The sequence below is a fragment of the Cebus imitator genome, unplaced genomic scaffold, assembly GCF_001604975.1.
Source record: "Cebus imitator isolate Cc_AM_T3 unplaced genomic scaffold, Cebus_imitator-1.0 Scaffold159, whole genome shotgun sequence".
Classification (NCBI taxonomy): Eukaryota; Metazoa; Chordata; class Mammalia; order Primates; family Cebidae; genus Cebus; species Cebus imitator.
In genome coordinates this window covers 3,258,550-3,282,231 of record NW_016107474.1, presented here as the reverse complement: position 1 = coordinate 3,282,231, position 23,682 = coordinate 3,258,550, and the positions used below count along the sequence as shown (strand labels likewise).

The window sequence follows — 23,682 nt, the reverse complement described above, 5'->3', positions numbered from 1 at the left end:
CTCCAAACCACTGTGTTTCCATGGACGCCATGTCCTCTGCCATGTCTGGAGCGGGTGTTGAAGCCTAAGCAAGGGGCCACTCGGGGAGCAGCTCTCCCTCTGGAGCCTCTTGGGGCTGCCCTGGTCATGGCACCCACCCTCCTGACTGAGCCACTGGACTGGCAGGAACACCTGGCTATGGCCGGTAACCCCTGCAATGGCTCTGGGGGCCAAGGAAGGACAGAGGCAGGAGAGACGGGAAGGAGAGGAGAAGCGGCTGGGGCGGTGGGGCCCACGGTCTGCAGCTCCGACAGTGCTGTCTGCTTCACGCGGAGCGCACGGCGTGGGAAAACGAGACTTGCTATGAGCGTGCACGTGCACAGCGCGCGGGAGGCCGAGTCCCCGCCTCGGGAGCCACCGCTCCCCCACGCAGCCTGGCGGGCCCCCTTACCTCTGGGCTCCTCCGCCTGTTTGGCGAGCTTGCGCAGCGCGGCGGCAAAGCTGGAAGACGGCGCGGCCTGGGCCGACAGCGCGCTGCTGGTGGCGGGGCTGCCGCTGGGCACCAGGGCGCCATTGAGCGGCGAGGGGGTGAGGGGGTTGACGGTGGCGGTGGTCCTGGTCGCGGTGGAAAGCATCCCTAGCGAAGGGGACTTGGGCTCATGGCTCATGCCTGAAACAGGAAAAGAAGAACCAGAGGTCACCCAGAGAGCAGGAGCGCCCAACACCAGAGCAGGGTCGGCAGGGCCGGTGGGGGAGCCGGTGTCAGCAGCAGCATGCAGGGAGCAGGGGCGCCCCAGGGGCTCCAGCAAGCCAAGCAAGAGCAGACAGAGCCAGTGCTGCAGAGAGAACAGACCCCGTCCCCACAGTCCAGCTGGGACCTGGCACAGACCCCAGGGGCCCTCAGGACCCGATTCTGAATGGCTCGGGCCAGCACCGCCCTCTACCTCTCCAGGCAGTCTGGGCTGGGCAGGCTGTGGAGGATCCCATGTATCAACCGACAGATCCCCAGCCACCAAAGGGTTCGGGGAAGGAGAGGGGCCCAGGGTGAGGGGGCGTCGGCCACACCTCAGGACAGAAGCACACTGGCAGAAGGCCCAGGGACGACAGCAACCAAGACAACTGCTGTGGCCACCGACACAACGTGTACACAGTGCCAGGCATGCATGGCAGTGCCCTCGGGAGGCTGGCGCCAGCGCTGCCCCACCTTACAGAAAAGGAAACCGAGGCCCCAGCTTGGCCCAGTCTGCACGGGCACTCAGCACAGACCCCTGGCCTCCCGCCACCCAGGGATCCTGTGCATCTCTGTCTGAGACAGGTCCCAGAGTTCGGGCCACACAGGCAGGCTGACGAAGAGCGCCGGGGAAGAACACAGCCGCCCTGAAGACCCCACTGTAGCCCCTTGCTGGACACAGAGCCTGCCGTGAGGGGCTGAAAACAGCCGCGAATCCAAACCGCCGTCCAGCGTGGAACCCTCCCTTTCCTCCCGGGCCAACTTCAGGCCGACCTGGCCGAGCGACAGTTGACCGGGCCCTCCTGGTCGGGGGTGGCAGCCACAGCGGCAGCAGGAAGAGGTCTGAGCCCAGGTGCAGCCATCCGGGTGACATCAAAACCACTAGGGGAAGGGCATGGCCACCTCCAAACATGCCCTCAGTCCTCCCACCCCGTGTGTGCAACCAATAAAAGTCCAACCTGGTCAAAATGTTTTCCAACAACATCCCCTCCCTCTGCAGAGATGCCCCCCGATCCCCACATCACCCACAGGCCAGGTCCCGGCTCCCTCCTTGTGGACCCATCTCAGGGGAGGGGCGCCGGGACCACACACAGTGGGCTGGCATCTCAGAGATCATGGTTGGGGGGGGGGGAACACGCAACACAAGAGGGGTAGACTGTGCGCTTCCTAAGGGGCAAGGGCAAGGGAGCCCCCAGGCTCCCTCCTCGGGCTGTGGGCCCACCCTCAAGGGGCTGCCCTGGCCTCCAGGCCCCACCTCACATCTGCCAGATTCTAAGTTGCACTGACAAGTCTGGCTGGAACCTGCTGGCATGGGCTGCGGGCTGGGCGCAGCATGCGGAGGACCCTGGAGGCCTCCTTTGTCCACCTGCTACACCCAGAACTTGCTGCCAAAGGCCACGTGCTCTGGGCGTGTGTTCAGGGAGCCAAGTCCCTCCACTCCTGACAGAGGGGCTGCAGGGGAAAATAACTCTTTGGGGGCTCTGAGGGGGGGACCGGGGACAATGACTGTGAGTGGGCCTGCCAATGAGAGATCAGCGAGGCGGGAGCAAGCTCACACCTCAAGAACAAAGGACCCTTAGAGCCCTGCGCTGCCCAGCTGCCAGTAGTCACAAGGCGGCGTGGCCATGCCCTGCGGCAGCGGGCCCTACCGGGCCAGAGGGCCAACCGTAGCCTGTCCTCCTCGGCTTTTTCTGGAGGGGTCAGGGGTGGAGGGGGGACCTGCACACCCCGAACTGCCTTTCCAAGGCCACTTCAACCTGGCACAGACACCCAACCACGCAGGAGAGCAAGGGCGCCTACCCAGCAGCCTGACTTCCAGAAAACATGGGCTGCCAACTAGAGCCCTTCCTCAGCCAGCCTGGCCCCCGCCAGCTGCTCTGCTCCACACCGCCAGCTGCACTGCCCCAGAGGCTGGCCTGGCCCCCGCCTGTCCCCCGCAGTGGTCTGCTGTCAGCGCCTCTCCCCGTGCACAGAGATGGAGGGAGGGAAACACATCTGTGGGTCAGACCCGGGCTCTGCTGCTTCTGGCTGAACAACCCTGGGTGAGTTACTTCACTCCTCACGGCCTGACTCCTTCATCTACCTAACGGGGTAACAGCACACACAGCAAAGCCGACCTCGTGAGGTCACGCCCCCGAGCATAATGGGGTAACTGACGCAAGGGGCTTCAGAGTCTGTAGGGCACCCCAGGGCTGTTACCAAACAGCACTCCAGGGACGACAGACGCCAGTCCCAGCAGGCGGGGGTCCAGCCAAGGGCAGGCAGATGTCCCAGCAAATGGCACCCACACTCTGGGTCTGTGCTGCTCCCCCCCACCCGGGGGCTGGAGCCGCAACCAGGAGGGCACAGGGCATCCAGCTGGTGGGCACCCTGCCCACGAGCCCCCTGCCCTGGGCCCATGAGCCCACACACCTCCCGCAGAGGGCCAGCCTGTGACCCCAAAAGGGTGGTGGCTGGGGAAGAACAGAGCTCTCGTCCTGCTGCCTGCAGGGGACACTAGCGGACGTGGCCCATAGGGGGGCTGCCAAGGGCCAGTCCAGAGGACCTCCAGGTCCCACCTGTCACCAAAGCACACTCAGCTTCACATGCAGGAGGCTGCAGGGTGTTTATGAGGGAATGTCTAGGAAGATTAAGTGGCACAGGACCAAGCCCCACCCTCAAGGGGACCCAGGAGGACATCAATGAACCAGGTCCTGGTGGTCCCAATGAGGTGCTGAGGAAGGTGGCGAGCCCTAAGACAGGAGCAGGGCCGCGGGGACACCACCTCCAGGGAAACAGCAGCAGCTCTCAGAAGTCACAGACCAGTGGGAGACCTCCCAAGACAGCCTCACCATGAGCTCAAGAGAGCCCACGGCAGCCGTGCTGTCATCCACCATCCCAGCCTGCGGCCCACCCCTCACAGCCAGCACCTAAGCCCAGGAAGCCTCAAGTGCAGATGGGGAAACCGAGGGCAGATGTCCTAAGCTTGGTCCAAGGTCAGTTAGCTGAGCAGCATGTCCAGGACTGGAACTCGGCTTCCTGGGTCGCCACGGCTCACTACCAGCGCCTGCCCACTCCATGGTCCAACCAGGGCATGTGATCAGAAGGCGTGAATGGTCACATGCACACGTACACACACACACACACACACACACAGCTAAGACATACTGGACTGTAATGCCTAAACACATTCATCCTGGGCATGGCGGCTCACACCTGTAATCCCAGCTAAGTAGGAGGGTGCGGTGGGAGGACTGTGTGAGGTCAGGAGTTCAAAACCAGCCTGGGCAACATAGACAGACCCGGTCTCTATAAATCACCCTGCAACTACAGGTGCGTACCTGTAGCCCCAGGTGTTTGGGAAGATTATTTGAGCCCAGGAGATGGAGCTACAATGGGCTATGATCATACCACTATACTGTAGCCTGCGCGACACAACTGTCACTGAAAAAATTAAAACGACGTCTAGAAAGTCTTCATCGATCACGCTTTCAGGAGGTAGAGACTAACTCCCTTTCCCGAGCGCGGGCCGGACTGTGTAACTCATTTCTGATGAACAGAGTATAGTGGAAGCGACAGTCTGCAGCTGCCAAGGCAAGATCGCCAAACACACGGTAGCCCTCTCCTGGCCCTCTTGGGTCACTCCAGTGGAGCAGGGGCAGCCGCCACGTCACGAGGATGCTCAAGCAGGTCGTGGAGAAACCCACATTTCAAGGAACCAAGGCCTCCGGCCAACAGCCATGTGAGAAGCCACTTTGGCAATGAATCCTCCAGCCCCAGGCTGGCCTTCTGATGAGACTGCAGCCCTAGCCACCATGGTCGTCACACACCGAGACGGAACCACCCAGCTAAGCCACCCTCCAACTCCTGGCCCACAGAGACAGAGCTAACAAAGGTTTTGTTAAGCCACTGAGTTGCAGACGGTGGGTTACACAATTCTAGATAACTGATAACGGTCAGTGTCTCCACACCCTCTCCTCATCAAGGATGTCCCTCCAATCCATCGCAAAGCCAAGTGCAACTATCTGCACACAGATACTCTGCATCTTCACCCAGAGTCTCCAAAACATGACCCTGCAGTGCCAGAGCCCATCAGCAGCCCCCCTTTCCCATACTCCTCAGAGAGCCAGCCACTCTACATCTTGGGCGCCCTGTGAGAGAGGTGTGACTGGGCCCATTTTCCCAGATGGGCAAAGGCAGGCTCAGATCCCAGAGCCAGAACAGAGCAGGGCTGAGATGACCTCAGCACAGTGCCCGTGTGACAAGCCAGCCAGGGCCCAGCTCCAGACCTGCTCCCGGGCTGCAGGAGGGGTGGATATCCGCGGCAGGCTGGGCTGCTGTGTGGTCCACACCACACGCTGTCATAGAAGACGGGGGACATGGGGCAACGTACGGTCGTTTCACCTCCAGGTGACATGCTCTGGAGGTCTGGGAGCAGATGCCAATTCTGTCCCCAGGCCTTCAGGACAGGCTGGCTGGCCACCCAGGCAGATGTGCTGTGACCACTGGGCATGGGCTGGGTGGCTGGACGAGGCTATTTGTGCTGCTGTAAAGAAATACCTGGGGCTACGTAATTCATAAAGAAAAGGCTTGTTCTGGCTCCTGGCTCTATGGGGTGTACTGGAAACAGTGCTGGCATCTGCCTCTGGGAAGGCCTCGGGAAGCTTTCCATCATGGCGAAAGGCGAGGGGAGCCGGCACATCCGGCGGCGTAAGACGGAGCCAGAGTGGGAGGATCCCCGGCTTTTCAACACCCAGACCTGGTGAGGCTCATGGGAAGAAGTGTTATGTCTCCTGGACCATCAGAGTTTGATGGCAAAGGTGACGGGGATGACCCCGTCATGAGATCCAACCCCCCGATCCAATCCCTGCCACCAGGCCCCGCCTCCAACACTGGAGGTCACTTTCCATGAGACACATCCTAACCCTATCAGCGGCACAGAGGCGAGGCCACGGCACGAACCCCAGGCCGGACCCTAAATGGCGCACACACCTCGAGGCTACCGGCAGTGTACCGAGACAGCCTGAAGAGGAGCTGTGTTTTTCCCTTTCGTCGTTCTTCTCTCTATGTTCTCATTCTTCTGCAGTCAACCAGGGTTTTAAAAAGGGGCTGTTCAAAGGGATGGCAGCTCAACGCAGGAAGTCAGCACCGCCCACAAAAGCATGGGGCTATCCAGCCCCAGGGCAAGAGTGGAGGGAACTGGGGTGTCCCTGCAGGAGTCTGAACCTCAGCCCTCACCCACAGCTCCGAGCCCTTCCCTGGTGACCAGGGAGGCCCCCTACGGGCTCCCTCCATGCCCAGGTCTGAGGCTACCTCAGTGTCACTATCACCAGCCTGCTGGCATCCTGACAGCAACCTCCTTACCCCAGCCTCTGACACAAGCCCAATACCTGCTCCCCGGGCCCCGCAGGCCCCCTCCAGGCCCAGGTACGGTCTCCCTGGGTCCCTGGGGGTCCCCTGCAGGCAGCATCCCTGCCTGGTGTCAGCTGCAGGCTCCCAAGGAGCTGGGAGCCTGGGAAGCAGCTCTGCTGATGTCAGGTCACTTAAAATAGAATTCCAAATGAGCGGCTTCATTAGAAGAATCTAAAATTAGCACTGCTACTCAGTATGTGTGCACTGGGCAGGCGGGGCAGGGGCTGCGTCGGCGGGAGGCAGCTTCCTCGAGGCCAGGACCGGAGGCCGAGCACTTGGGAACCCAGAGATCCTTGGAGGGGTCCCCTTGGGCCTGCTGCGAATGGACATGGCCTCCAGGGCCCACCTGCCTCCAGCCCCTCTGTCACCGGCCTGGTGGGGTCACTTCAAGGCTGCTGCCACCCAGGCCTCGGCACAAAGCCCCCAGCCCTCTCCAGGGAGGCAGATGCAGGCCTCCCCCCACACAGATGTTCTCTGGCTGAGGCCAGGGCAGGTGCCAAGGTGCCCGTGGGGGACCCAGGGGCAGCCAGGCAGAGGGGAGAGGGAGGCCCTGGGAGAGCGTACCACCTGCTGCCCTCATTAGAAAGGTATTTATTAACTTCTGCGCTCCTGGACATTGACTGAATTCTTGTCTACATTATCAGCTCATGTAAATTCATTATCCTAACAGCTGGGAATAAGCTCCATCGTGTGAAGGCCTGTGATGGATGAGTACCGGGGGGCTGGGGGCTGTCTCCACACCGTACAAGTGCTCTTGACATGTGCAGCTCAGCAGGCGAAAACGAGCCAGGGGTCTAGGTGGACCGTATCTGCGAGGCCCCCACCCACGCCCAACCTCTTATTCACATCACTTGCTACTCTGGACAGACCCCTTCAAGCCACTGTCAGCTGCCACCTTTGCTTCCCCCGTATCCCAGGAAAAAAAAGCTGCCACATCCATACCCCTAACGGCCCCTCGGCACCCTTAAACCAAGGATCCCGGGGACAGACCCCTCTTCACGTGAGCCCCAACTGTCTGCTCCCTGAACCCCTCCAGAAAGAACCCACCCGGTCTACACAGTCTGCCTGGCAGAGCTGAGAACCTAGAGGCTTCTGCCAGGAGCCACAGGGCAGGAAACCGAGAGTGAAGCAGGCAGCCACAGCACCCCAAAACCCTCAACCCCACATTTCACGGACAGGGAGGGTCTGGGGAAGCAAAGACCACCGCCCTTGGGGCGAGGTCTCCTGCCCTCCACGTCCTGCAACAAAGCACGACTTTAATCAATGCTTTTTCTCCTATTCTCTGCCTAGCTTTCTAATACAGTCAGAAGCAGCACAATGCTATTAAAAAAAAAAAAAGGCAAGAAAAAAAGGAAGCAAAGTCCCAGTGGAGAGGGGCTCGGCTGGCTGGCCCGGGGAGCCCAGCTTGTTCCTGGTTCTTCAGAACAGACCCCAAACGGGCTTGCCTGCTGTCCAAAGGCTCGACAGCAGGATTTCAAAGAGGGGGTAAGGCCTCTCTACTCCATTAAAGATGGTGTCCCAACCCTCGCTCCCCCTCCCCTCGAGGGTGGAGGGCTTATTAATCAGCGTGCCAGCCGCCCTCCCGGCCTCCCGCGGATCCTATAATTACTGCTTCCTTTCATCCCTGCTCTTCCCCGGCACCAGACCTCAGGCCTGCTCCCTCCGTGCTCTGTAATTACAAGCTAATAGCTGAGATGAATTTTCTGCTGGGTCCCGGTTCAAGCACCAATCCGCCCCTTCCCCCTGACAGCCCCCCGTGGGGTAATTACAGCCCGTGGGGCTGGGCCCAGCAGGGCTTCACTTTCAGGGCCCGCATGTACAATCTGGACCTGGGTTCTCTAATCACCCCTCTTGGTAATTTTTCATTACCGCAGAAAGAAATGTTTGTGAACAAATAAAGGGCGTCCCCCAGCTCAGGGACCGGTGCCCACCCCCGTGATCCCTGCTCCCCGAAAAGGGAAAAGCTGAAGGTGGCCCTGAGGAGGACGGATCACCCTACGACAGACCCTGGCGGCTGAGGCTGCCTGGGCACCACGTGACCCCGAGAGCCTGGGCGGCTTCATAATCAATTCATTATCATATCTGCCCTCCACACATTCCCAGCGCACTTACACAAAGCAATTTTTCTTGGGGGTGGAGGCAGGGGAGGGGCTGGGAGATGGGGGGGGTCTTCTTGCTCCAGATGCATGGGGGTAAGCCTGCTTCTGCCTCCCCAGGCTACCCTGAGTCCTCACACTGGACTTGCTTCCCAAGCTCTATGCCCCAGGAACCGGCCAGGGCTATCACTCATGGCCAGGGCAAGGGGCAGCCCTCACAGGTGGCCTGGATCCTGACTTGGAACTAGAAGGGCCAGGAAAACACAGGCAGGTGGGCAGGGTCAGCCTGCGCAGCCCCCAGAGCTCCTGCTCCAGGAGGAAAATGAGCACTGCAGTGCCTGGCCCACGCAGACCAGCACCTCATCCACCGAGCCATGGCAGGAGCCCCTAGACGCTGCCCGCCAGGGACCCAGTAAACCATGTGGAGCCACCCGCAATGAGCCAGCTCCCAAGCAATGCCTGGGGTCTCCAGCAGCCACCCTGAACCCCATGTTCTGCCCAAGCCCCACCACACCCTTAAAACTGCAGTCCTGCCTACTACCATGCTGGGAACACAAGGTAGGCCACATTCTGCAGAAAAACATGGGGTGCGGAGCTCTCAGAAGGCCCTCACACAAGGGCACTGGACAGTGCAAGGGACCAGGTAAAACCCGGGGGTGTCCCTGGTGGGGCCGGGTCACCTGCAGGAGCTTCCCAGGTTGGGTGCCACACTGCAGTTCCTCGGACAGCAGGGGGCTCTGTGCGACAGCGCGGGACACTGGCGTTGCATCCTGGGGCCAGCGGACAGCGGCCTCCTAGGAGTCACAGGTCCTGCGACAGGTTCACGGCCACAGACGCGTCCCGGAGGTTCCTGGATGGAGGCGACCGACGGGAAGTCAGGCAACAGATGGTGGCAACATTTGACGCGATTATCCTAAGCGGCTGCTGTGTGTTCGGAGCAGGCCGGGCAGATGAAGGGCTGGAGAGGAGGGCGGCGGGAAGGGTGGGACTGGCAGATGCGGGCGGCAGCCTGGCCTCAGCGGGGAGGTGGCCTCCTAGAGGCGCATGACAGACCAAGGGGAGGGCGGGGCCCTGGGTCAAGGCTGGGACTTGTCCGTGTCCAGACCTGGGACTCCGGGGTATCGGAGGGCGACTTTTACAGGGTGCCGGCTACCTGTGCCCTTACTGCATGTAAGTAGACCCCAGAAACCAACCCTGCACAAACAGCAAGGTGACCCCAGCTGCGGGGGCCACACGGCTCAGCTGAGACGGCGCCGGGGGCTCACCCACGCTGGCCGGTTCCCAGCCCTTCTGTCACCCTGTGCCCTCAGCGGTCCCTGGAGTCCCCTGTTGCATTCTCCCCACAGGCTGCTCCTCGGAAGCAGGGGTCCTGGCGGTACCCCGGCCCAGGAGCCACCCTCCACCCAATTATTCCACACAGCGAGATGCTCACTCCCGTCTACACGTGGTGAACAGAGGCTGGAGATTCACACCCTCAGCCCAGTCATGACTGGAGCCAGAAAGAGACCCAGCTGTCCCGGCCATGGTTCTGGGTGCTTCCCTTTAATGTGAGAAGAGACTGCAAACAGCTGGCGTCACTTGGGGTCCCCTCCCTGTGGCAGCTCTCACCCTATGGTGCCTGTTTGGGTGCCCACCCGTGTGCTGTACCCGTTTTACAGATGGGTGGGATCAAGCAGCCTGGGCCAGCAGGAGGAAGGGGGCTGGAGCTAGAGGCGAAGGGGTCAAGGCCACGTGTCCTTCAGGTGGACAGAGTCAGAGGGAGGCGGATGCAGAGACACTTGCTCACGAGGACCCATGAAACCAAGGACCTTCTCCTGCTCCCCAGTGGGGAGGAGGCCGAGTATTTAACAAGCTCCCTCAGTAAGCGGGAGGGACAGAGGACTCAGGAACATCTCCTACAAGTGCCTGTCCTGCCTGTAAACCAAGTGACTGCCGACAACACCTGACTATGGGTCACCTGGGGCAGCGAGGACACTTGGGGCCGTTCGTCTCCAGGGACCCGGCTGGGCTGTACATCAGCAGGTGCTGAAAAGGGTAATGCAGGGGCCAGGGTAAACGGGGCAGGGTGGGAGTCACCACATGGCCTTGGAAGAAGGGCCCAGGGTCTCCAGCTTCAGAGGCGGGGAGATGGCCACTAGAAAAGGTGCCTTCCCTCCAGCAGGGGGAATGCCCACACCAGCGGAAATGGGCGCCTTTAAGTCAGAAAGCGCTCGGGCACCAGGATCCTCATAACCCACTCAGCCAGCCTGAACTTAAACTTAGGGCTGTGGAGCTCAAGGGAACACACTATGGGGGCCGAGCTAAAAGGGCTTGGTCCTGAGCTGGAAAACCCAAGGAGGCTGGGGTGGTCCCAGGCTGACTCACGCCCAACGGCTCCACGCAGACTTGCAGGGCACTGCCTGACCCGAGCGTCAGTTCCCCCGTCAGTACCATGGAGAGAGGGTGGAAATGATTAGACCAGGGGTCAGCGAACAGTGGCTCACGCCTGTGATCCCAGCGCTTTGGGAGGCCGAGGTAAGGGACATCTTGAGCCCAGGAGGTTGAGGCTGCCGTGAGTTGTGGCTTCACCACTGCATTCAGCCTGGGTGAAGAGCAAGACCCTGTCTCAAAAACAAGCAACCAAAGAAAAGAGTGGACAAGGGGCAAGCCTTTTACCCTTCAACCCGTTTTTATCGGGCCTGAAGTCGGGCTATGTTATTTAAATGGACCGCGCTCTAAAATAGGTTCCAAGTCAACATGAAGGTATCCAGTTTCTCTTGAAAAATCACAGCTATAAAAACCCCAATCCCACGAGTGGCACTCGTCCCTTCGTTCGTCCCTAAGTCTCGCCGCCGACTCCTGTGGTCTCAGGCCGGCCAGCTTCCTCCACACCCGCCTGGTCTCCCTAGTTCTGAAACCACACCCAGGTCTGAGCAACTAAGCCCTGCCGGAGCTCCAGCAGCGACCCTCCGCGCAGGGACACGCGGCTCAGACGTTATCAACACGTTGACTCCATCAGGGTGTATAACCCTTCCCATGCCCAGCTTCGGGGGACACCGATGATGGCCACAATTCTGGCGCATGTCAATCCCAGGTGGGTCCCGCCTGAATCTAAGTCAGCTCACCAAGCCAGGGCTTGCCCAAGTCATGCGCAGTTACATCTGCTTTTGCAAAAAGGTCCATTCTCATGAGGGTTCAAAGTGGCAGGTCAGACCCTTTCCCCAGGAAAATACACCTACCGAATGTTACGTAGTTGTACCAAGTTCACAGAGCCTACCTGTAAGCCCCGTGGGAGTACACGCGTGAAGACGCATAGCATCTGCAGACCCAGTCCACAAGCTCCGACAGCACAGGATTCCCCAAATAGCAACCCATGAGCATTAATACCCTCTCCCCCAAAAGGACCCACCTGGGCAGAGGAAATACAGGATGAAAAAGGGCCCAGAACGCTCCAAGTTCTAATGGTGTTTCCTCATCCAGACTCATCTCCCATCTGCAAAGCCCCGCATGCTGTGCCCCAACATCACTAAATGTCTCACTGGAAGAAACTAAGGACCCCACAGCCAAGATGGGGCTTTGAAATGGGGTCGTCGGGGAAAAGCTCCCAGAACAGTCACGTGCCAGGAGTCGTGGACTCCCTCGTCCAACCCAGCCACCAAACAGGGCAAACTGGTCACAATCATCCCATCAACTGCCGAATGGCTGACCGCTTAACTCTAAATGATTCTGTAATGCCCAACATGCCCACGTACACACCCCTCCAGAAACCCAGTGAGGAACTTCTAAGTTTCCCAGCGAAGTCCAGACCTGGCTGCTGGGAGCTGGCAGTGTCTGCCCACTATGACTGGTAACAAAACTCTCCTGGAGTGCACCATGACAAGAAGTCCAGGCTCCTGTCTTGCAGGCTGTGGGAGCGTGGGGGGGTGGGGGGCGGGGAGGAAGAATGAGCCCGTTAGGCAGGTAAGCAGAAGTGCACAGGAGCACCCTCCCCACCCCTCTTCTTCAAGGGTAATCTGACAAAACGAAAACAACGGCCTCTCCAGCGGGCAAAAGACACAGAGGACACGAAATCCCACAGTCCACGCTGCCGGCCGTGGCTGGAGAAACTCCAGCTCCAGCATCCCAGCAGACGCGGTCCTGCCATGAGTGGATTCAGAGTCACTCCACAGGATCCTACCAGTTGCCACCTGGAAGCCAGCTGCTTGGCTGAATGTCTTCCCTGTGCCCAGGTGACAGGCTCCAGGGGTCCAGCATCCCTGCTAAGGGTGGATTAACTGCCTTAGTCCTACAAAGTCTTAGAAGACACACATTTAGCTGGGAACAACAAGTTGTAAAACGTTAAGACTACGTGTTCAAAAAAGCCGGGACACAGGCTTGATTTAGAACAGACACGATCTCAGCGCACACCTCCACTCCCCCACAAACTCAGGCACAGAGCACGCCAGAAACCCTTTTCAACAGGGTTCCCCACCAGCGCAGAGACCCAGGGCCAAGCAGTGCGCCGGCCCAGGCATTCCACAAGGGCCATTCCAAAACCTTTTCTTATCTGTTGTTACGGGGTGACAAACCACACTCTCCTGCCGGGCGGCAGAGCCACGAGGATCCGCAGCCTCTGGGAGGCGGAAGTCTCTCCCATGCGCCCATCTGGCTAAGAATTTTTGCTTTAACCGCATCACACTTTGTGTCTTCAACACCCAGTATAGCATCGGCTGTCTAGTGGATCCTCGTATATTTAAGTGAATGGAAAAAATACCACATGTCAAATGCAAAAACATTACAAAAATACACTCAAAGGAAAATGTACACTGGGAATTCAGTTGGAAGAATCCACTCATATCCTGAGACTGGGTGAGGCGACTCAGTTTAATTTTGGGTTTTTTTTGCTGAGACAGGAGTCTTGCTCTGCCACCCAGGCTGGGGTGCAGTGATGTGATCACAGCTCATGGCAGCCTCGGGCACCGGGGCCTTGAGCGGTCCTCCCTGCTCAGCTTCCTGAGTAGCTGGGACCACGGGCCGTCCCACCCTGCCTGGCTAGTTTGTTTTTTTAATTTTTTGTAGAGAGAGGGTTATGAACTGCAAAGCCCGAGCGACCCACCTGCCTCAGCCTCTCTGGGACAGGCTTGAGCTGCAAACAGGCCCTCCTGAATCAGCCTGTGACCCCAGGCTCTCAGGGGCTGGATAAGGAGGCTGGACCGGGAATCTGACCGCATGGGTTTCTGCTCCTCTACCAATTACCAGCTGTGTGACTTCAGGCAGGATATGGATCCCCAGGGCCCCTTTCTTCCCCGGTTGACGGCTAAATGGGGATAATCCCTTCCTAGCAAGCCAGTCCCTCCCTGGGGAGGAGGAGAGCGCTGGAGTGGGAACATCCCCGCACCGTGCCTGGCGCACAGCCCACCCTGTGACCCTCACAGGCCAGGGTGGTCGCGGCACCTCTGGATACGGGAATACAGTCTTTCCCATCTGGTTACTAAATCCCAGAGACAACCCCTTAAGTGGGATCAAGACCTGGCCAGCGCGCCATCTGGCCACAGCCGACACCACGGAAAGGCACCTGCCGTCCCTTCGGGCCCCCATGGGGCTTTGGGGTGTCACTTGGCATCCCCGGGCTCTGCCTCCCACCTCAGAAAAGACTCTGGGTTAGCACAGAAGAGGCCCCTCAGGCTGTGCCCTCCACCCCCCTCCCCACTCTCGAGCCGTCCTGTGCTCAGCTTGACACATAGATTTTCCTTCGGGACGGCTTAACCTGTCCACCATCAATACTGCTCGACCAAAAGCCGGGCGATCGATACCGTTCATTGCTCCCTGCAGCCACAGACCTGCCATCCGAGAGCAGGAAGGGCAAGGCTGGGGTAGGGATAGTTTGTTAAAGCACCTCCCGCCACCTGGGCCCAGACTCCGAACCACCAAGGAGGCAGTGGTGTGCGTGTGCGCCCGAGGCTCCACAACAGAACCTCTGGTTGCTGACCCAGCAGAGGGCTCGGCAGGGGCTGCTGTGGTGCCTGGAGCCTCACGGCAGAACAAGCAACTCCAGGCTTGGTGGGAAAAGGGGCTGCAGCCCCTCTCCCACCCCCAACACTGCAAGGGAGTGAGCCCAGGGTAGGGGAACAGAGCCTGGAGTCTTATTAATGAAAGCTAAGCTGGGTGCAGCGGCTCATGCCTGTAACTCCAGTGCTTTGGGAGGCTGACAGAGGGATCACTGCAGATCAGGAGTTTGAGGCCACCCTGGGCAACACAGTGAGACCCTGTCTCCACAAAGAAAATCTTAAAAAATCAGCCAGGTGTGGTGGCGCACACCAGTGGCCCCAACTTCTCAGGGGGCTACAGCAGGAGGACCGATGGAGCCCAGGAGTTTGAGGCTGTAGGGAGCTGTGATCATACCACTGCATTCCAGCCTGGGCAACAGAGCAAGACCCTGTCGCTAATTAAAACAACAGGAGTAGCCCAAAGGCTTGTGGAGCCTGCGTCAGGGCTGTACTGAGCACTGGGTAAAAATGCCTTTAGTCTTCAACAGCCTCAGGCCGCAGGTGACCTCATCATTCCCATTCTACAGATTAGAAGACTGAAGCCCAGAACACAAGTGCCCAGGTCACACAGGTGATACAGGCAGCAGATATAAACTCTCAGATGTGCCGACACTGGCCAGGGGACCACCCAGCACGCCAGGCCTTTTCAGCCTTCACCCACATCTGTCATGTACCATCAGGGGTGGGGGGCGGCCATTACAGCATCTCATCCTCACCCTCAACTTACAGATGAGAACACTGGGGTGGGGGTGTGGCTCTGATGATCAACGTGGGAGGGTCTACGTCACCATTCACATGCACCCTGCCCCCCGCCCATCCAGCATCCCAAAGCCACGGTAACACACCTCCTCAGACACACCAACTCCTCCAGCTCGAAGGACTGGTTCAGAATAGGAAATCTACCCACGTCAACGGGTAGATTTGAAAGCCCCTCCAGAAGGGCTCCAAGCACACCTAGGCCAGGCACGAACCCCTATCAGGATTCCGCCTGGGGCGAACGCAAGGCCCAGAGACATCTAGTGCCTGGCCGGGTGAGAGGTGCCCGGTCCTACACCCAAGGTGGGGAGGGGGGAGACGTCCATTCTCAGTCACTAGGGTGCTCCATCCAATTCCAGGGCAAGCAAGGCGGTCTCTGGCTTCCTGGGTGGGAAGTCTCCTTAAACAACATCAGCCCATCTTGCCTAGGGGAAGGCCCTTCAGGAGTAGGGAGGTCAAGCATTGAAAAGCTCCCACCCTGGCTGGACACAGTGGCTCACGCCTGTAATCCCAGTACTTTGGGAGACCAAGGTGGGTGGATCATGCGAGGTCAGGAGTTTGAGACCAGCTTGGCCAATGTGATGAAACCCTGTCTCTACTAAAAACACAAAAAAATTAGCCGGACGTAGTGGCAAGAGCCTGTAATCCTAGCTACTCGGGGAGGCTGAGGCTGGAGAATCTCAACCTGTGAGGCAGAGGTTGCAATGAGCCGAGAATGTGCCACTGCACTCCAGCCTGGGCAGCTGAGCAAGACTCCGTTCCAAAACAAAACAAAGCCAACCAACCTCCTGCCCTGGCCCCCAGGTGACTAGGAACCTACTGTGGAAGAAAGTGAAGCCAGGGTCTCCACTTGCGCCGCACATGGCAATCACCGGGCATTTCAAACACGGACGCCCAGGCCCGATCCCGAGAGGTGGGCTGAACTGCCTGGAGGAACGGCCTGGGCGCTGCTGCTTTTAAGTTCCCCAGGTGATTCAAAAGTACAGCCAGGAGAGACCACTGCGCTAGAGGCTCCCCACTTCCTCCACCTGCCTCCCCAAGTCACACGGACCCACAAAAGCCTCAAGCGCAGCCCAGCGCCTTCTTTGCACAGTTGCACTGCAGGTGAGGGTGAAGCCAGAGGCCGCTCCGGTGCTGCCTGCCCTCATCTGCAGCTCCGTGCTCCAGGCCTGGACCCAGCCCCAGCCTCCCAGGGGTGGCTCTCACTTCCCCTCTGAACTTGTTTCCAGACACGGGGTGGGCGTGGGGGTATCAGGTCAGGAGGAGCAGACTGGAGAATCCCAGGTTGCTGGGACGGCCCATGCTAGGACAGGGACGTGGCCAAACTCCGGAGTGTCAAGAGCAGCGTGTGGTTTCGTCTGGCTGGAGCCGAGGGCGTGAGAGAAGAGGCTGCTGGGGGATCAGGGCTGCAGAAGCAAGATTAAAAGGCCCCCGAGTGTGCGTTTGGCAGGCGTGCAAAGGGCTGCTTTTGGCCACGCTCCTGTTTTATCTGTCTGTACACCTCCCAGCAGCAAGCACACGGCTGGGTTCAGAGGAGGAGCTCAATAAATTCTCACTGACAGGGACACTCAGAAACGTCACCTCCCAGGCTGTGGCCTCAGCCGGGGGAGAAAGGCCAGTGTGCGGAAGTGAAGCCAGCAGCATGGCGTCCCACATCGCACTGAGATCTGAGGCTCGGTGGGGGGGGGGGCACGGGGGGGAATGAAAGCCAGCCGGCCAGGCCTCAGCACAGTCACCAAACTGAAATGTCATCTAGAACATGCATCTCTGCAGGTTAAAATAAAAGCTCTCCCGGCACACCAGGAAAGGGAGGGAAGCCCTGTGGTTTCAGAGGACCCTGCTGTTAGCCACAAGAGGCAATTCACAGGTGACCCAGAGATGATTCCCATCCAAGCCCAGCCTGATTCTGGGGTTCGATCCTCAGACTTCAAGTAACCCAGGCTGGGAATTCCAAGGCTTCAGATAGGGCCAGGAAAAACCGGCCCTGCTAGCCAGCTCCGCAAGCCCCTGCGAGTTCCTGGGGGCAGGAAAAGGTAGCAGCCAGGCTTCTGGCTTACCAGTACTCTCCCAGAAAAGTGGGAGGCACCAGCTCCTGACGGTATCTGCCCCAGGGGCGCTCCTCCAGGGCTGGCGGGGGTGGTCTCCAGCTTGGAGGTGCAGGACCCTGGTCTGCCACAGAGTGGTGCTGTGCAGACTTGGCGATTCCTCGGGCCAGAGATGCTGAGCCCACAAGCAGGCCTGGCTTCTGCTCTAAAACCACAAGGTACTCAGATCTGCAGCCCCTGAACTTCCCCCAGAGACAGGGAAGTGACTGCTGGAGGGGAGGGCTCATCGGGGCCTTCGGAGGAGGCTTCCTGCTGTGAGAGCTGTGTCAGCCCCACTCGTGGCCCCAAGCCTCAGTTTGCCCCCAGTCTGTGTATTAGGGTCACCTGGAGAGCTCTGAAAACCACCCCCAGGACCGGGTTTGAGAACCCAGAGGCAGTGTCTTAACTGGGCTTGGGAAGGCCGGGCCAGCAACAGTGTGAAGACACCTAGTTTGGAGATCCACAACCTCTTTGAACTTGGACACTCCAGGGTCCTAACAACTGCCCCAAACAGCTCAGGGCCTGCTCCCCATGGACACCTTGCCGCCTTCCTTGTCTGAGCGCAGCCTCGCTGTGCCTAGAACCAGGACCTCCCCAGCTCCCTTCCCAAGGTGGGGCTGACCCCAGGCCACCTGGCTGGTTCTCCCCAGCTCTGGCACAGCACCGCCCCCAAAGGCTCCAGGAAAGAAAACCTGGAGCCTCGAAACTGTGGTGGCTCCAGCTCCCCCGCTTCCCCTACTGGCTTTGGTGTCTTCTGCCGGAGTGACAAAAGCCATCCTTGCACCCGGCCCACAGGAGATCAGGAACGCTGCCAACATGAGGCTCTCGGGAAGTCTCTTAGGAAGCACAGAGGGCGCTGCCCTCGCAGGCCAGGGCCTCTTCCAGTCTCCCTATTACCTGGGCGGGGCGGCTCCCTGCACAGCCGGCGGCCCAGATGACACACGCCACTGCTGGAGCCTGCGCCCTGGGCCCTCACCTGCAGCGTGGCGGCTGAGTCAGGCGCAGCCTGTGCCTCAGGTTCTGCCGAGGCGGCCGTAAACACAGGGTGAGCAAGGCTGAGGTGACTCGAGCAGAAGCAGCACCGAGGCTGGCCGGGGAAGCTGCTCACCTAGGCCTCGCCACCCTTGCCGCCCCTGCTGGGGAGTGGGAGCGCGGAATCCCGGGGGAGTGGACGAGGCGGCCGACCAGGGGACACATTTCAAAGAGCCCCACCAAGACCTTCTCTCTGCCCCTTTGTGTCCCCCCCGCCTCCTGGAAATCGGCTTAGGCGGGGGACGCTCCCACCCGGAGCGCGGCGGGGCCTTTTGTTCAGGCGCCCTTGACAAAAGGAGCCCTCTTTCCATTTGGTGGTCCCGCTTTTTGTTTCCAGACCCCAACCTGTGTGGGCCCCTACCCCTCAGGCCCCAGATAAGGCACCGCAGGGGTCAGCAAGGGTTTAGTGTATTTTAAACGCACTTTGCAGACAAAGGCTAGTTTGTTAGAGCCAAAGCGACAACTCCGGCTGGCATCCACCGCCCAGCTGGGAACGTGGCAGGTGCTCCCCAACGCCAGCACGCTGCCCTCGAACTCAGAAGGGCACCGGAGCCAGGCCCCCGGCCCACCACGTGGAAGGGGCGCAGCCTCCACCCCCATCCACTGGGTATCCCTTCCCCCAATCTGGGAATCCCCTCCCCAAGGCCTGAGTCTCCACTACACATTTCTCAGTGGCCCCCTGGTCCCCCACCCGGTGCCAGGGAGGGGAGGCGGGAAGCTGGGGGGTGGGCGGGCGCAGGGAGGGTGAGCTCCACTCCCGCTCCGCCTCCATGAAGGGAATTTAATTAGCCTGCTGGAGAGGCAGGCGGGCGGCCGAGGAGGTGTCTCTGGTGCTGCAATATAATTGAATCGGCTCCACTCGGTCGGGCCACTCGCCGCCCATCAGCGCGGCCGCAGGGCCCGGGAGGGCTGGGGGCGGGGAGGCGCATCCAGGCGGAGCAGGAAGGGCCGGGGAGGGAAAAAGGCCAGCGCGGGCTGGGGGCGGCGGATGTGCAATCCCTCTCCCACCTCCCAGGCTGGGGCAGCCATCTTCTGCGGGGGGGAGGGGAGGGGCAGGGAGCCGCTCCGCCGAGGGAGGCGGGGGAGAGGGAGGAGAGAAGCTGCCGAGCCCGGGGCGTGCCCTTCCTTGGGAAGCAGGGCGTGGAGGTCACAGACCCGGGAGGCTGCGGTCCCGCCCTCCCGACAAACTCCCCCGGAACCAGGGGTCGGGGAAGGGGAGGGAAGCAAGACAAAACCCCCAACCAGGGCGGCCCCAGTGGCGAACCACCCCCCCTCCCGGCCATCGCCAGCACCTGCCGTGGGGGCGCCCAGGCACCCCCTTCACTCCCTCCCGCGCTACCGCAAAGTTTTCATTCCAGCTCTAGGGCACCGGCAGCTCTCGGAAACACCCCCGCCACCCCCATCCCCCCCCTTTATCGGCCCTCTAGCCCGTGCGCACTTACACACCCCCACCTCCCGCTGAGCCCGGGGCCCCTGCGTCCCCGCCCGCAGCCAGGCCGCCCAAGCTGCGACCCGCGGGCGGGGGGAAGGGGGTGGCCTTTGGTCGCCTGCCCGCCCTCCCGAGTCTTATCGCTGCTCACACTCCGGGGAAGTTGCCCCGAAGCCGTTGGCGGCCGCCCCCGCGGAACCCGCGAACTTGAGGAGGAGAGTGCAGTGGGGGAGGGGGAGGACCCGCGCCCCCGGCCCGGTGCGGCGCGCTCACCTTTCATGCCAGGGCCCCGCAGCTCCGCTTCGGCTGACACATGCTGGAGCCACCGTCGCCCAGTGTTTGTCTAAACTGCTTATCTCACCCGGGGCTGCTCGGCGGCGGCAGCTCGGGCCCGCTGGGGAGGTGGAGCTTCCGGGGCCCCGGCCAAGAAACACCTGCTGCTGTCGCCGCCGCCGCCGCCGAGGACACACCCAAACGCAACGCCGCCCACTCCCGGGCCACTGGCTCGCTCCCGGCTCCCTGACCTCAGCCAGCGGGAGGTGTCGGGTTTCAGCCGCAAACACACAGGCGCGCGCGCGCAACGACGGGCGCCCGGGTCCACCCGCCCAGGCACACGCCCCTCCCCAGCCCGGCCCGCCAGGTGAGCCGAGGACACCAGCAGGGCCGCGGAGGTGCCACCCCCACGCTCCCGGGAACCCCTGGCTGTACTACTTGGGGGTCCCAGACACTTTGGTGGCAACGACCGACCACTAAAAGTAGGGAGCAGCCACAGCACGCTCGCTACGTGTGAGGAGCCCTCACACTTCTCGCAGCAGCGTCCGGGGGCCTAGAACAGTGCCTGGCAAAGAGCAGGCCCAATAATGGCCGGACGGATAACTCCGTGTCCTGGAGGCCTTTTGGAGAACAACTTTCTTGGCGCGTGGAGTGGGATAAGGCGACACAAAATAGGCGGAATACCCAAGCCCCTCCCCCACCATGCCTGACCTTATCACCCCAACTAGAAAAGGCTGAATACTAAGAACTTGGCCTCGAAATTCCGTAAGACACCCCATCCCCCTGTTTTAAGTAACTTTTGGGAAGGCCCCCATGCGGGCCGCTGCAGGGGGTGTTAGTTCTTTAAAGAACACACGGCCCAGGGGCTGGAGAGCCCATGGAGGCGCCGCTCCGCCAGGGGGATTATTAAGTAGCTGGGGTTGCGGTCAGAGGCGAGGTCGCCCGCCTCCAGAAACTGGCACGACCCACTGCGCTTCTGGCCCCAGCGCAGCGCCTCCCCATTCCTGGCACCCCCCCACCCTACCTCACCCAGGCACTTGACTGGAATGACTCAGGGAGCGTCCTGAAATTCCTGGGCACCACAGGCGGCGCGGAGAGGGACTGAGGGCCCCAGCCTCCCCACCCCCGGCTCCGCCCACCCGCCCCGCCCCCACCCCATCGCTGCGGGCGCGTCCCCAGGAAGCTCGGGGTTAAAGGGGCGGGCCTCAGGGGCCGGGGTCGCCAGGCCTCCCCCGCCGCCTTTTGCCGCCCGCGCTGTAAACCCCAACGCGGCTCAGGCCCCGGGGTCGCTTCCTCCTTGTCCTCTTCCAACACCCCTATGATCTGGAGCGTCCCTACTTCTGAGACCGAAGGCAAACCTGCACCCCCAGGTCGGCCGCCCCAGCGCTGCGCTGCGGGTTTGGACTTTCCGCCCCCCGTGCCAGCCCCAAACCTGCCCCGGGACGTGCCTGCGCCAGGCTTGGCAGGCGCGCACTCTGCCGTCCTCGCGGGCCCGCCTCCCCCGCCTTCCTCCCTCCCCTTCCCCGAGCCAGCCCGGATTGCGACGGGAGCGAGCGCTGGGCGCCTGCCACCCCCCATCCATCTGTTCCCAATGACGCTGGCCCGCCTAGAGCATTCGGGGCCCACGCCAGCGGGGAGCAGAACCAGCCTGTGTGCCCTCTGGGGGGCGGGGACTGGCGGGCGCCCCCAGGCCCCGCGCTCCCCGCTCCACCTCCGACCGAGCGCACGCGGAAGCACAGCAATGGGGGCGCACGCGGGTCGGCCCCCCAGTCTTGCACAAGGCTCCGGGCCGACCACAAACGAAAAGGGAAACGGACCGACGAGGCCGGGTCGGGCCGTTATAGGCTCCTACCTGCGGACGCCGGGCGGCCCTGGCATGGCGCGGGGGGGCGGCCTGCTTCCCTGCACAACCCGCCAGCTCCCCGGCGGCGCCCCTCCTTGCAGCCTCGGCCTTGGCCGGACGCTGTAATTTACGCACCACACGGTGGCTCGGCTGCGCGGCCCCGGGTAATTTATACCCGCACTGGCCGGCGGATTCACCCGGCCCCAGGCGGCCAGGCTGGGTGGGGGAGGGGCGCCTCCACTCGCCCGGAGTCACGGGCGGGGGGAGGGGTGGATAGGCAGGTGTTAGGAAGGAAAGGACGACGACTGGCCCGGAGCCTTAACAACAAAATTCACCTCCGGGACTAGCCCAGCCCCTTTCCCACCTGGATTACAGGCTGCGGGGGGAGGGGAACAGCATGCAAATAAGCCTCTCGCACCTGGCCGGGAGCTGCCTCCGGCCTAGTTCTCCAGGTAGACACCTAGGCCCCACCTCCACGCCTCTCACCGGGACACGGTGCCACCGTCTACTCCCTACTTCCTCGGAGAGACCCTTGGTCCAGGGGGGAAGGCGGGGTGAGGTTTCTCCACGTATCCGAGCAGGACCACGACAGCCAACCGCCAAAGCATGTGGAATGGCCACTGAGAGGTGTAGCGCTTGGCTACTTTTTAGAGCTGGCCAATCCCTCTGGCGTGTACATCTAGCTCCCCTGGATTACGAGATGGGTAGTCTGGTCCCTGTTTCGCAGGTGAGGAAGTTGAGGCCCAGAGTTGCTCTAGATCACGTGCGCGCAGGCTGCGCCCACACTGCCCACACCTGGAGTCTCTCCCCTTCCCAGCCCCGTAGGCCTAGGAAGCGAGGAGCTGCGGGACACCCGCGCGGCCGCCGGGGGGCAGCAGCGAGCCGCCCTGTGAGTCCTGGCCGGGAAACGCTGGCGGCCACCAGGCGGGCTGGCACGGCGGAGATGGATGACAGTCACTGTCAGTGCGCCCGGCCCCCGGAAATTACTAATCCGGAGCACGGCCTCGGAGTTTAAGGGTGGGAATTGCTCTCCTGCAGCCAGGGCGCTCCTCGCTAACGAGGTTTGTCGCTTGACTCCTAATTTCCCGGCACTGGGGCTAAGCCCGGTCTCCCTCCGTTTCCCTCCAGGCTTGCTTCTCCTCTCTCTTCCTAAGCCGCGCCCTACCCACAGCCCCGCACCCCCAGATAGTGCTAGCACTTCCTGGGCACAGCTCTCCTTCCCTGGACCTCCTCCCCACCATCCACTCCCGTGTGCCTGGAAGGAGCTAGGTAGATGGCAGGGCCAGGCCTGCGGAGGCATCTCCCAGAACCAGACACGTGTCCTGGTGAAGCCGCCCGCGATGCTCCTTACCAGGGACTGTCCTCTGTGCCAGCGCAACAGGATGCTGGCTGCTGCATGCTTGCTCGCCCCTGCCAAGCTAAACTGTGCCTCGAAGAGTGGGAGGCCGGCTCTCAGCCCCTCACCTGGCTCAGGTACCTGCATCAGTGACACCTAGGTACAAACTCCAACCCTACCTCCACAGCCCTGGACCCCATCTGATCTGCACCATGATAAGAGATTTCAATTTTCAAAGCTGTCTGACAGGCATGGTAGCTCACCCCTGATATCTCAGCACTTTGGGAGGCCAAAGCAGGCATATTGCTTGAGATCAGGAGTTTGAGACCACTTGGACAACATGGCAAAACCCTGTCCCTCTAACAAATTTAAGAAAAATTAGCCCGGCATGGTGGTGTGTGCCTGTGGTCCCAGCTACTCGGGAGACCAAGGTAGGAGGATCACTTGAGCCCAGGAGGCAGAGGTGGCAGTGAGCTGAGACTGTGTCACTGCACCACACAGGGGGTGACAGAGTGAGACACTGTTCCAAACGCGAAAAAAAAGTTTTCCGTCTCAGATGAACAGGAGCCACGTGAAACTTACTCCCTGAGCCCAGGAACTCAGAGGGGTGTCTGGAGGCATGAGGTCTAGAAGGGCCCAGCAGAAAGAAAGGGATGCCTTGAACCACAAGGGGTGGGTGGTTCTTCACTCAACAAACACACTAAACCCCAGGCTCTGTTTCACACTTG

The 23,682-nt window shown here is 61.0% G+C and overlaps 1 protein-coding gene across 7 annotated transcripts in view; it reads right to left on the bottom strand.

The window, feature by feature from the left end:
- Positions 1 to 23,682, bottom strand: part of GSE1 (Gse1 coiled-coil protein) — a 314,063-nt gene that overhangs the window by 38,049 nt on the left and 252,332 nt on the right. For 3 of the 7 annotated variants that reach the window (XM_017543647.2, XM_017543651.2, XM_017543649.2), the window contains exon 2: positions 431 to 649. The exons of 2 other annotated variants lie outside the window; for them this stretch is intronic. In XM_017543647.2, the coding sequence (XP_017399136.1) occupies positions 431 to 649 (219 nt within the window). Of the gene's footprint in view, positions 1 to 430; positions 650 to 19,775; positions 20,049 to 23,682 lie in introns of those variants that run through there. 2 more of the 7 variants (XM_017543650.2, XM_017543653.2) reach the window with 2 other exon arrangements.